The sequence below is a fragment of the Camelus ferus genome, chromosome 8 (assembly GCF_009834535.1).
Source record: "Camelus ferus isolate YT-003-E chromosome 8, BCGSAC_Cfer_1.0, whole genome shotgun sequence".
NCBI lineage: Eukaryota > Metazoa > Chordata > Mammalia > Artiodactyla > Camelidae > Camelus > Camelus ferus.
Genome location: NC_045703.1, coordinates 35,909,031 through 35,922,237, shown reverse-complemented (window position 1 = coordinate 35,922,237; position 13,207 = coordinate 35,909,031). Strand labels below are relative to the sequence as shown.

The 13,207-nt window shown below is 38.5% G+C and overlaps 1 protein-coding gene across 1 annotated transcript in view; it reads left to right on the top strand.

Moving 5' to 3' along the window:
• ROS1 (ROS proto-oncogene 1, receptor tyrosine kinase) overlaps positions 1-13,207 on the top strand; it is a 106,899-nt gene that overhangs the window by 49,830 nt on the left and 43,862 nt on the right. Inside the window, 7 exon segments of the mRNA XM_032484769.1 lie at positions 1,527-1,789; positions 3,631-3,694; positions 4,019-4,134; positions 4,136-4,222; positions 5,728-5,933; positions 6,777-7,063; positions 11,309-11,485. Of these exon segments, the coding sequence (XP_032340660.1) occupies positions 1,527-1,789; positions 3,631-3,694; positions 4,019-4,134; positions 4,136-4,222; positions 5,728-5,933; positions 6,777-7,063; positions 11,309-11,485 (1,200 nt within the window).

Sequence of the window (13,207 nt, the reverse complement as noted above, 5' to 3'; positions counted from 1 at the left end):
TTTGTACATGTGTTTAGATTCAATATGCTTTCAATGACTTTTGGAGATTAGGTTAGCACCACTAAAATAAATATGCATAATTGATCCCAAAAGAATATTTCAAAGATTTCTTAAAGACTGTTTCACTTGACTATAATGATATATGTATAATGCAGAAACATGTTTCAGGTAATTTGTGAAATGCTTCATAAGGAAAAAGGGGGTTTCAGAGCAGTTAAAATCTCCTGAAAGGCAGGCTTACTGGCAGATGTTTTCACAGACGGTAACTCAGAATCTTCTGTAGGTGAATAACCAATGTCTAAATTTAATGTTTTTCTTTGAAATATATTTTAAAAAAGGAAAGTACATCTTTACATGTGTCTATCACTTTAAAGCATACAAAGCACATTTCTGTGTATTACTCCTTTATTAAACATTTCTTACATCCCTATCGTGTGTCAGAAACGTTATTGTATCATTTCATTTGATCCTCACACACCTCTGATGTAGGTAGGACAGTGTGCCAGTCCTATACTAGATCTGGGGGGGTTTAGTGAGGAATAAGAGAAGGTGCTTTCTCTGCTTGAGCTCATTAAACAGTGGAGAGATAAATGCACCTGCTGCTGAGGATAACAGAAAGAAGACTGTGACAACTGAGTAGCAGTGGCGTAGAGTGAGTAAACGAGACGATGAGACCTCCTCCTCTATCAAGCTGCCTCTCTGCATTCTTAGCAGAAGGCCGTGCACATGGACGGGGATGGCCAGGGAAGGCCTTGGGGGGTGGAAACTTTAGTTGGGCTCTAACAGGTAAAGCAAGAGGAGGTACCCCATGTAAGTACAGTGTAAGAAGGCCTGGGGGCTGGATAATGATGTGCGTGCCGAACATTAAGAAGCAGTGTGATTGGCATGGCGGAGTGGGAGGGGGCCTTGTGGAGGCATCCTAAGAAGGAAGAAGGATGTCTTGGAGAGAATGACTTGGGAATCAGGCAGAGGAATTTCTCTTAATTAAGAGAGAGAGAGAGAGAGAGAGGAAACTAATCAAAGGACTGGGAGAGGAGTAACTACTTGGATTAGCTCTTGAATAAATGGCCACAGCCAGACCATACTCTCAGGTGACTTCCTGCCTCCCAGGAAGGTTCAAGTGGAGAGGGGCTGGATCCTGGATATGCTGTATCTAAACCCCGAACTGGCTAAAGGCTGAACAGAGATACTGTCTTCCTTACTGGTGACTGCCATTTCCACCTCCAGGGTGAGAGTAAATATTGTATTTTATAAGGAGAACCAGCAAGCTTCCATCTATACCAGCCATAGACAAGAAAGATGTGTCTCTGTGGCAGTCAGCAGGATTTAGGCTGGAGTTAAGGAAGATTTCCTGAAATATCAGGATAGGTATCTGAAGAAATCTAAGGAATATTCTCTCCTGAAGATCTATAAGAAGAAGATAGATCTTAATTGACTAGAATGAGAAATATTTATTACTAAGTTGCTCTGCACCCTCATTATGAGCAGTAGAAGTTGACCTCATATTCTCTATCTCTGCTTTTCAGTTCCATCAGCACCAGAGAATCCCAGAATATTTGTATTACCAAGTGAAAAATACCACAACAAGAACGAAGTTGTGGTGGAATTTACGTGGAATAAACCTAAGCATGAAAATGGTGTGTTAACAAGATTTGAAATTTTCTATCAAATATCCAAAGAAAGTGACACAAACAAAACATTTGAAGACTGGATTGTTGTCACTGTCACTCCCTCAGTGATGTCTTTTCAACTTCAGGGCATGAGTCCTGGGTACACTGTTGCCTTCCAGGTATGAGAATGAAAATGGGGATACAGTGGTCTTCATAGTGTAAACAGAAGGTTGATTAAAGGACTAGGTTAAGAATTCTGCCATTCTGTTGATACTTTGAGGTAGGCTGTGATCACAGAGGTCAAGTGGGCAGCAGAGGTCCAGAAGGGAGAGGGAACAGCTGGGGTAGAGGACATCTTGACTGTTTTCTTGCTTCCAGATTTGGAACAAACGCTGTTTTTTTGACTCCATCCCTATAGGTCATGTACCACACTAGGTACTTTTATATTCATTAGCTCATTTGATCCTCACACTGTCTGTGAAGGAAGAGCCATGTCCTTGGGTATATCAGTGAGTTGCCAAATCTGCATGGCTGGGAAGTGGCTGCTATGGTCCAGCTTCTAGGGTCCTTTCTACCATATCACGTCAACTGCTGTGAGTCATCTGGAGCCCCCCCCCCCCCTTGCAGCTACCAAAGGAAATAAAAGCTGAGGGTCTGAAGTAAAAAGCAATGTCACCTACTTTGACATTTTAAATTTAATGACAGCTTTCCACTTATGATAGAAGGCTTGATGATTTTCACATCCTCATTAAATGCCAGGTTGCTGAACAATGTTGTACATATATATGTACATACATAGAGTTGTTTTCCATTTCTTTTGAGGGAACATAATGTTTTGGGGAGTGTTTTAGAGATCTGTAGTTTTGATACTAATCAAAAAAGAAGTACATAAAAGGTGTTAATATACGTTCCTATTTATTAAGAATTATGTGTGTTCCAGTTAAAAAAATATTCTGGTTAAGCGTATTTGTCTTTATGTTTATATAGGTTCAAATCTCAGTCACCACAGAACTTTGCAAAGTGCTATGAATGGACAGACATGAGATTTACTTAACATGGTCCCATGCAAAAGTGAAGACTGCTTGATATATATGTATACACACACCATGATACACACACACACACACACACACACTCTCAAGACACTTAGTAGTTTATAGAATATAGCAAAATAGATTTAATACTAGAAGTATAATAAAAACAATCCAGTGTTTTGTTGATTGAGAGGGCACTTGAGGGTCTATCTTTCAAGGCTATTATGACTGTGGCAAATTTCTTTCAGGCTATTGTACACAGGCAAGGTTTGGAAGTGGAAATAACTATTACACAGTAAAGGACATCTAATAAAACCTGTTTTAAAAAAACTTTGCTGTTAGGATGCAGTGTGGCACAGTGAGGAGAAAAGCATATACATAGAAGACTTGGTTCTTATGGCGGTTTCTCCATGTGTCATTGTGGATGGGTTTTACTTCCTTTAATTATTATCTTTGTCCAGTTTCTACTCTTAGTGGTTGTGAGGATCAAAAGAGATCATGTATGTAAAAGTGGTTTGAAATGCACAATTTATTTTCAAATATAAGGGTTAATTACTATTTTCATTTTATAAATCTCCTTTTTAAAAAGGACAGGAAATTTATTTATTTGAAGCTTCCAGTTGGTGATTTCATGGTAAGTGGAATTTCACTGTAGTCTATATAGTTTTCTTTCTGTTAAATGTTTGACGTAACCTAATTCTGGAAGTAGCTAAGGATCCTTTTGAGAAATTGAGATCTTTTGCAAGAGAGATTTGTGCCATTATTTTGTACTTTTCTAGACAAAAAATATCTATCAATGTGAGTCTGGGACAATATTTTTCCTCTTAGTGATTTATTGCTATATACTTTGATGTAAATAACTGTTTGAAACTATTCTTAATGTATCTCATAACTGTGAGATGAAATAGTCATTTATCAGTCTCAGAACTTAATTGTCACTGAGGACACTTTTGAATGCACTCTTTTGTATTCTTTTCTTTCTTTAGGTTCGAGTCTTCACATCCAAAGGACCTGGCCCATTTTCTGACATAGTAAAGTCCAAAACATCAGGTATTTATTATCTAAAACCTGAGCAAATAACAATTAGTGACCCTCGGTATTCTCAGGGATACCCTAGTGCTATCTCTGAGCTGAAATTAAAGTCAAATAAGGTAATCAGTCTTTATCATCACCAAACATGCTTAAGCAAACCTAAGATTAGAGCACCTGGGCGGTCTCGATTGAGCGGAGTGTAGGGAGAAAAGCCAAAGGAGGCTCATGGATTTCAGAACGGCCTGATACTGAATCAAGGGGTTTTGCGGAAGTTGTTTTTCTGTACGTATTATCTATGGTTTTTTTTTTTTTGTTGTTGTTGTTGTTTTGTTTTGTTTTTAGAAATCACCCCATTTCCATACCTCATAACTCTTTCTGGCAACAAGATAGCATTGTTAGATATGGATCAAAATCAAGTTGTGTGGACGTTTTCGGCGGAAGGAGACATCAGTGCCATGGGACTACACGGCCGACGATGCAGTGGGGTACTTTGCGCAAGGAGACGCACTCTTCCGTCTGAGCATGCATGATCGGTCCAGCTCAGAGGTGTTTCCCTACGTAATTCTTTTGAAAGGAAGGAAGTGGAGCATTTGTGGATAGCACCATGCTGTAATTAAAACGACTGGCCAGCGGTTAAGCCATTAAGATTATAACTGTGAACGGGACGGATGTTGTATAATGATTTAGTCACAAATGAATTCAGGTTAGGTTTTGGACAAATGTGGTCAGGCTTAATTTAGCAGTTATTGGGTTTAAGGCACTGTGCTACCTGAGATAGAGGTTAAAAAAAAAAGTCACAGTTCTTGAATAAACACAGTCTAGTATTAGTCTAACACTAGGAAGACAGTATTGCTTTGTGATTAAGAGGGAGCGCTTTGAAATCTGACAACCTAGATCTGTGCCCGTCGGTAACTTACTTAACCACTATGGTTGTGTAGTCCCTCATCATAGGGTGAAGATTAATGAGATAACCATGTAAGGCACTCAGGACAATGCCTGGCATGCAGCAGGCATTCACCGAACGTTAGCTAGTGGAGAAGACAGGCAGAAGACAGTACAAGGGCCATGCTAAGGGCAGGATGCAGTGGAATCACAGAGAATGGATGCTTAGTCCAGGTACGGTGGTGGTGGTAGAGGTAGAATGGAAAGACATCTTGGGTACAAAGATGATGAACCAGGTGAAGGTGGGGAAAAGCTGAGGGAGCGGCAACTGCAAAATCAGGGAAGCAAGAGAGCCATAGCCTCTTCAGGAAGCTATAAATAGAAGGATCTTGGAATGGAGTGGAGGTGAGGGCAGGGTGAAGGGCAGCTGGTAAACCTGGAGAGTTGAGCAGGAGCCTTAAACTAACGGACTTTTTTTTGTGTGTGTGTGCTAAGGAGTTGACTGTCAATTAACTGATCAAGTTACGTTTTAGAAAGACCTCTCTGTTAGCAATGTGAATGATGATTTAGAGAAGGTTGCGTCTGAGACAAGTAGGAGGCTGTCACAGAAATCCAAGCAGGAGATGTTGGGCAGGAAGTAAGAGGCAGCGAGGTGAGAGAGGAGAGGACAAATTGGGGAGGTATTTAAAATGGGACTAATTCTCTATGGGTAGTAATGGGAGAAAGATGTCAAGGGTGAACCACAGTTGTCAGGATTGCTCCTGGAGTGTGTTGAAAATCCGTAACAATATAAAATGCAAGGAGAAAAAGGGATTTGGGGGGTGTGGTGATGAATTCTGTTTTCTGGGATCATTCAAGTGGAGATACTCAGTAGGCAGTTTGATATTTGAATCAGTAACACAATGAGGGATCTTGCCTGAAGATGTGGATTTGTAACACTGGTCTACAGATTACAGCTGAAGCCATGGTTGTTGAAATTAACTAGGGGAAAATATACAGTGTGAGAAGAGGACCAGTGTTACAAAGGCACACAATCAAGAGTTGTTGAGGTTTTGGATTATGAAAGAGAATTGCGGTAAATAAGTAATATGGTTGATTACAAAAAGAGCCCTCAAAGTTGAAGAAAATGACCAATATCTTCTTGATTGTGTTTTCTGCCTGTTGTTAAGATTTTCCGGGATGCACTGGTTTTTGATATCACAATGATTACAGTTGACTGGCTTTCAAGGCATCTCTACTTTGTGCTGAAAGGATTGCACAATGGAATGCAAATATTTGATCTTGATCTTGAAAACAAGGTGAAATATCCCAGGAAACTGAAAATTTGTAACAGAAATTCAACAATAATCTCTTTTTCTGTGTATCCCTGTTTAAGGTACGTGAAGTGTGAGTGTCTGTAGTGTAGTATCTCTGGTTTACTATCAGAAGTCAATGATGGCACAGTAGGATGCTTCATGTCCTTGATTCACTACGTTAACATAGTAATTCGACGTATAAATGATGAGCCCACAACCACCAATATGTAAAATTAATCCACACAGGCAATTCGACTAACCTAAAATTAGGTTAATTACCAGCAGGAAACCACAGTTTATTTTTATACTGGTAAATTTAATAATATCCTCAGTTGGTAAGGACAAGAAGGGGTCTGAGATAGTGGCAGGAATGAGCAGGAGATAGACAGGTAGCATGTCTTACACGGCAAATGCTGTTCTGGGCTCATTCATCTTTAATTGATGTCCTCATGAGATGAATTTTAAGGTCTCTACCCAGCAACTGAACAGGAGTTCCTCAGGCTGGAAAGATATATTTTGTTTGTGACATAAGCATGATTATAGTCTATTTTGAAACTAGATTGGTAACTAGTTTAGAAGCAGAAACAAACTTGAGAGGAAGAGAATGGAGATGGTGTTGATAAAAAGTATGCAAATGAATTTCACATTTACAACCTTTAATGAGCCATTTAATACACTGCCTAGGTCATTATAGTCCACGGCTTTCGTTGGAAACACATTTACTGAGAAATCATTGGAAAAGGCTACAAACTAGACTTCTTGTGACCTCTTCCATCTCAGAGGGTTATTGAACACTAGGACATGTTCTCTCCAAAGGTGACATTTGTCCCCACTATCATTAGAAATGATTGATCTTCATTAGGAACTGATATTTGCAATATGTTTTACTCAGTAAGTTGGAGGGTCTTTTTTATCCCCTACAGTCGCCTGTATTGGACAGAAGTTTCCAATTTTGGATCTCAGATGTTCTATTACAGTATTATAAACCAGACCTTGCACCAAATTCTGCAACCCACAGCCATAAACCATCCAACTGGAAGGAGCCAATGTTCCTGCAATGTGACTGAATTGGAGTTAAGTGGAGCAATGACTATTGATACCTCTGACTTGAAGAAGCCACAGATATACTTTGTCAAAGGGCAAGAGATCTGGGCCATGGATCTGGAAGGATGTCAGTGCTGGCAAGTTACCATGATGCCTGCTCTGCTTGGTAAGACACTCATGTGTGCCTGTAGATCTTCACAAGTAGTGGCAGCAGTCCCTATCCTATTACTCCTCCTGTGTTCAGAAGAATGTATACATGGTATTTGCTCTGGACTGTGCCAAGTGGTTTTGTAGAATTCAAATGGTTTTCAGACAAATTGTACATAGGTAGTCACATAGTTTTCTGGATCTGTGGGGGGCTTTTCTGTTGTTATTTTATAACTAAGAGTAGAGTTGCAATTTGTTGAGCTCAACTATGTATTGTAAGCAGGTTACTAAGCATTATCTTATTTACTCTTCAAAACACCTCAGTGAAGCAGATACTAGTATCTTCATTTTACAGATGAGGAAATGAGGATGAGAAAAACCTGTCCAAAGGGCCACAATTAATAGAGGAGCTGGTGTTGGAAACTAGGCCTAACTACAACATCCATGATCTTACTTTCAGTGCTGTCCTTACATTCTGATGATCTTATTGTCTCCACATTCAGCATGAGTTGCTCAATACTTGACATGTTTATCTATTGAAATTCATGTGCTTGTCGAAGAAATATTTGAAAGTCTAAAATGATTTGGAAATCTCCTAATTAAGAGTAATTATAATAGGAAAAAAACACTCTAAATACTGCCATAGAAAGCTGAACAGTTACATGTAAATCAATGAAGTTAGAGCACTCCCTCACACCACACACAAAAATAAACTCAAAATGGCTTAAAGACTTAAATATAAGACAAGACACTATAAATCTCCTAGAAGAAAACATAGGCAAAACACTCTCTGCTTAGCAATGTTCTCCTAGGGTGGTCTACCAAGGCTAGAAATAAAAGCAAAAATAAACACATAGTACCTAATTAAACTTATAAGCTTGTGCACAGCAAAGGAAACTATAAACAAAATGAAAAGACAGCCTATGGAATGGGAGAAAATATTTGCAAACGATGCAGCTGACAAGGGCTTAATTTCCAGAATATATAAACAACTCTTGCAACTCAATAACAACAACAACAAAAACCAGACAACCCAATCCAAAAATAGGCAGAAGACCTAAACAAACATTTCCCCAGTGAAGACACAGAAATGGCCAATAGTCACATGAAAAAATGTTCAGTTTCACTAATTATTAGATAAATGCAAATCAAAACTATAATGAGGTATCACCTCATATCAGATAGAATGGCCTTCAACAAAAAGTCCACAAACAATAAATGCTGGAGAGGGTGTGGAGAAAAGGGAACCCTCCTACATGGTTGGTAGGAATGTAGTTTGGTACAGCCATTATGGAAAACAGTATGGAGATTCCTTAAAAAACTAAATAGACTTACCATATGACCCAGCAATCCCACTCCTGGGCATATATCCAGAGGAAACTCTAATTCAAAAAGAAACACACCCCCCAATGTTCATAACATTATTTACAATAGCCAAGACATGGAAGCAACCTAAAAGTCCATCAGTAGGTTAATAGATAAAAAAGTTGCGGTATAAATGTATGTATACACACACACACACACACACACACACACACACACACACACACACACACACACATACATACATACAAATATAATGGAATGCTACTCATCCATAAGAAAGAATAAAATAATGTCATTTGCAGCAACATGGATGGACATGGAGATGGTCATACTAAGTGAAGTAAGCCAGAAAGAGAAGGATATCATATGACATCACTTATATGTGGAATCTAAAAAAATGATACAAATGAACTTATTTACAAAACAGAAACAGACTCACAGACATAGAAAACAAACTTATGGTTACCAGGAAGGAACAGGGGAAGTGAAGGGGTAAATTGGAAGTTCAAGATTTGCAGATACTAACTACTATATATAAAATAGATAAACAACAAGATCCTACCATATAGCACAGGGAACTATATTCAATACCTTGTATAGCCTATAATGTAAAAGAGTATGAAAAGGAATATACATATATATTTATGTGTATAATTGGATCACTGTGCTATTTGCCAGGCATTAACACAATATTATAAACCAACTATATTTCAATAAAAAAATTAATTAATTGATAAATACCCCCATATATTCTTAAGGGTCTATTACTTACTGTCCAGTAGAGTAATCACTAGTTACACAGGGTGATTTAAGTTTAAATTAATTAAAAATTTAACTCCTCAGCAATGCTAGTCACATTTTAAATGCTCAGAACCCACAGGTTACTAATTGTTACTGTATTGGGCAGCATAGATATAAATTATTTCCATTATCAAAAGTGCTAGTGGTCATTGCTCGACTATATAGTAAAGTTTTGAAATTGCAAGTTTGTGTGTGTGTGTGTTTGAGTGTCTGTGTTTGTGCGTTATAACTGCATGTATGGTTTTGTTGACATGTTACCCAGAGCCTTTTAGAAACAATTCCAGTGTACTTCCAATGGGCTTAAGAGTAAAGATAATGTTTTGAACTTCTCTTATTAGGAGAATGACTTGTTTATGTTGAATCTGTGACAAACACTCTTTCCTTGATCAAACTTTAGTTAGGCTCCTCTGAACTCTATTCTCAGCTAGGCTTCAGACTTGGCCTTGGGTGTCCATCCTTACTGAGTCCAGTTCTAGCAAGCCAAATCAGTTTAAAGAGATTCCCCGACCCTTGGCATCTGATCATGTTCATCCTCCACTCTTGATGTTCTTAGCTTGCCTTTAGCAAAAATCCTATTAGGCCAGTTTAGTAGGAATCCTCCTCCCCTTGATGTCTCCTCTTAGTAATTTCTGTCCATTAGCTCCCTCATTCTGCTTGTTGGCTGTAAATCCCCAGCTGTCTTTGTTGTATTTGGATTGCAATATTGCAATAGTCTTGATTAAAATCTTCCTTACCAGTTTAGACAAGTGTCAGAATAATTTTTCTTTAACATCTGATATGCAAGAATTATCTAATGGGCCATTATCTTATAGGTACAGAACTGGTCAGTCTTTCATGAATCCATAATTGAAATACATAATCCTAAAATTGGAAAATCAGAATGACTTTAGAGATCATTTAGCTGACATATTAGAAGTAATCCCCTCTACAAAAAGTCTTGCTCGAACACATGCTTCTAAAACAATTTACTACCTTGTAAGGAAGTCTAATTTCAGGACAATTCTAAATATTAGATATTTTTCTTATGTTCAGCCAGATTTTTCTCCCCATTCCTCTCATTCATTGGTCTGAGTTCTGACCTTTACATTTGCAAAGAATAAATCAATCACTTTCTGCATAGTGGCCATTCAACTATGTAGAGACAGCTGTCATCATAGCCCGTTCTCAGCATTTCCTTTAGAGGAAAAATTCAAGCGTCTATAACTACTCCTTAGGTGATGTGGCTTCTAGATCTTTCTTTGTCCTAGTCACCCTCCTGAGGTTTCACCCTAGCTGCTCACTGTTGTCTTAAATGTTGCCCCATAAAGACTCACGGTACCTTCAATATGTTCTGGTCAGTGCAGAGGGCCTAGGACTTCCCAAGTTGTCTTTTACTGCAGCTCAAAGTGGCATCAGGTCTTTGGGCTGCTTGCCGTTTGAAGAACCCATCGTCTTTTTTGTTTTTTAATTGCAGTATAGTCAGTTACAAGGTGTCAATTTCTGGTGCACAGCATAATATCCCAGTCATGTTAACTGCTATTAAGCCAGATTTCTTTCATTCATTATTTATAGATTTGACTTTAAACTTGAATTTAGGATGTTACATTTGTTCCTGTTAAATCTCAATCCATTTCATGATTCTGTTGTGATATTTTTGAATGTCAAGTCAGTGACTAAACATACTAGTGACAGTAAGAATCATGCATTATCTGCACATTTGATAAATATGTTTACTATGCATTCATTCCAAATCACTATAAAAATATTGAGCGAGGCACTGAGCCCTGTGCCTCATCCAGTACCTCCCATCAGTTGGCATTGTTTGACTTGGAGTCCCACAGGTAGATTTTAAATCCTGGCTCTGCTCTTGACTGACTTTGCGGCCTTTAGGGGATTATTTAACCCCTCTACAAAACGAGGCTACTAATTATAATATTTACTTTGTTGGCTTGATATGGAGATACAGTGAGAAAATAGCTATAAAATCCTTAGGCTAACGACAGAAAATAAAAGTTATTTTTTTCATAGTGAAATGATAGAAAGATTCAAAATTTAGCAGTTATGCTGCAGAAAAAGGATTTCACGTATCGCTGAGAGTGGAAAACATCAGATATGTATTTTGTTCTTTATGTTCTTTTGGTTTGTTTTTCGTCAACAGGAAAAACGCTTGTTAGCTTAACTGTAGATGGGGAGTTTCTCTATTGGATTGCCACAGCAAAGGACAGCACACAGATTTATCAAGTAAAGAAAAGCAATGGGGTCATCCTCTCTCAGGTAGAGACTCCAAGGAGTAAGCGTATCTTGGTTTACAGTTCGGTTCTGCAGCCTTTTCCAGGTAATAAACTCACTTTCTTAATCTGTTACGGAAACGACAGGCCAGTCAAGAAACAAGCACCACTCGGAGGGTTGGAGTACTCAGATGTATTAAGCCGTCGGGCTCAGAGGGGCTTCTGCTCCGAAGCTCTGAGCACCTCCAGGACGTGCACATGAGGTTTTATAGGGTAAAGTACAAGCTTGGGGTATTTGGCCAATAGGCATGGAACAGCTTTAGCAGCATTATCATCACAAAAGTGGAGGCAGGGAGGCAGCAAACCAACATTCCAAAGCCAGATATGTATCTTTGAAAACCCAGCTGGCTAGCAAAAAACATGAACAGCAAACCAACACTAATTAACCTAGATTTACAAGTTAGTCTAGCAGAGCTCAGATCAGTATTCCAATACTTAGACTTGTGAGTTATCTTGTTAGCCCAGCCCAGCCCAGCCTCTCCTTCACATTCCTAGACCTGCTGAGTTATCTTGTTAGACCAGCCCAGCTTTTCCTTCACAAATCAGCTTGGTCTCCCAGTTTAGGATCAGAAAAGTCCCATAATGTCTCCTCCAGGGATGGTCCTCAAACTCTTTCTTTAACTGAAGTGCAGTGGATTTACAATGTTGTGTTGTTAACCTCCAGTTTTTTTGCTGTGCTCTCAGCGTTGCTCCAGACGGTCAGGATTTGATGGGCACCGCGACTGCCCTTTGCCCTGGTCGCCGTTGATCTCCATGTGTATCCATGGCTTGGGCTGTGACAGGCCACCTTAGACATGAAACCCTGGTCCTGTCATTCTCTCTCTGTCCTCTTTCTCTTCTCAATCCCATAATTTTCCTTCTTTCCATCTTTCTTCTCCTCTGATGCTATTTTAGACCATCTGGTAGTGTCAAAAAGCATTGCATTAAAACTTCGGATCTTTTTCTGGGTAAAGCACCTTAGTTATTGTAGTGTTAAGTATGTCAGGCATTTAACATGTGTATATTTGTGCTACCATGTTTATTAAATTCCTATCTATTTTGTTTAATGTGTCACTCGTGAAGTTGTGCCCCAACTTGATTTCTGCCATAAACTCTCTGGATTTTATTGTGCCGTTTTGTGTAATGCGATGACTTTTAGGAATGCGTGTATCACGTGATGCAGAACGGACTACATATTTTTTTTGCTGAGAGTCATAATAAAAGAATACTTGAAATATAAAAGCCAACCAACCAAAAACAAAAACAGCATTATATAACCTCATGGGGAACATTCAAACCTAGAGTGGTTTCTGAGTTTTTTCAAGCTCTCTCTGCTGTTAAAGTCACAATGTTATTGTAAATTAAGTATAATTCCCTCTTACAAAGGGATGGAAAGGGACAAAACAAAGCCTCTTTGCTTAAATGTATTCAGTTATAAATTATGTAAGTTATACAATATGAAAAGTGGGAGAATTTATAAATAAGCTAAGTTCACATTTTGGTAAAAGAATTCATTTAGGAGATTTAAAAAGTCCATGCCATTTCTATTTGAAGTTGAACACACACGTATCTCTAAAAATAAAAGTCCCAAAGGTAGTATCAGTTTTCATAGCTGTAATTCATTTAAAATATGATTGATATAGTTGCTCATTACTTTCTTCAAAATAAAAGAATGCTCAATTTATATTGCTACTGTCCGGGTCCGTTATTAAGGGTACTTTACCTCCATCTGCTGGCAATTTGAAGTAATTACCAGTTACTTTGCTCTTTCTGTGCAGCATTTAAAGATC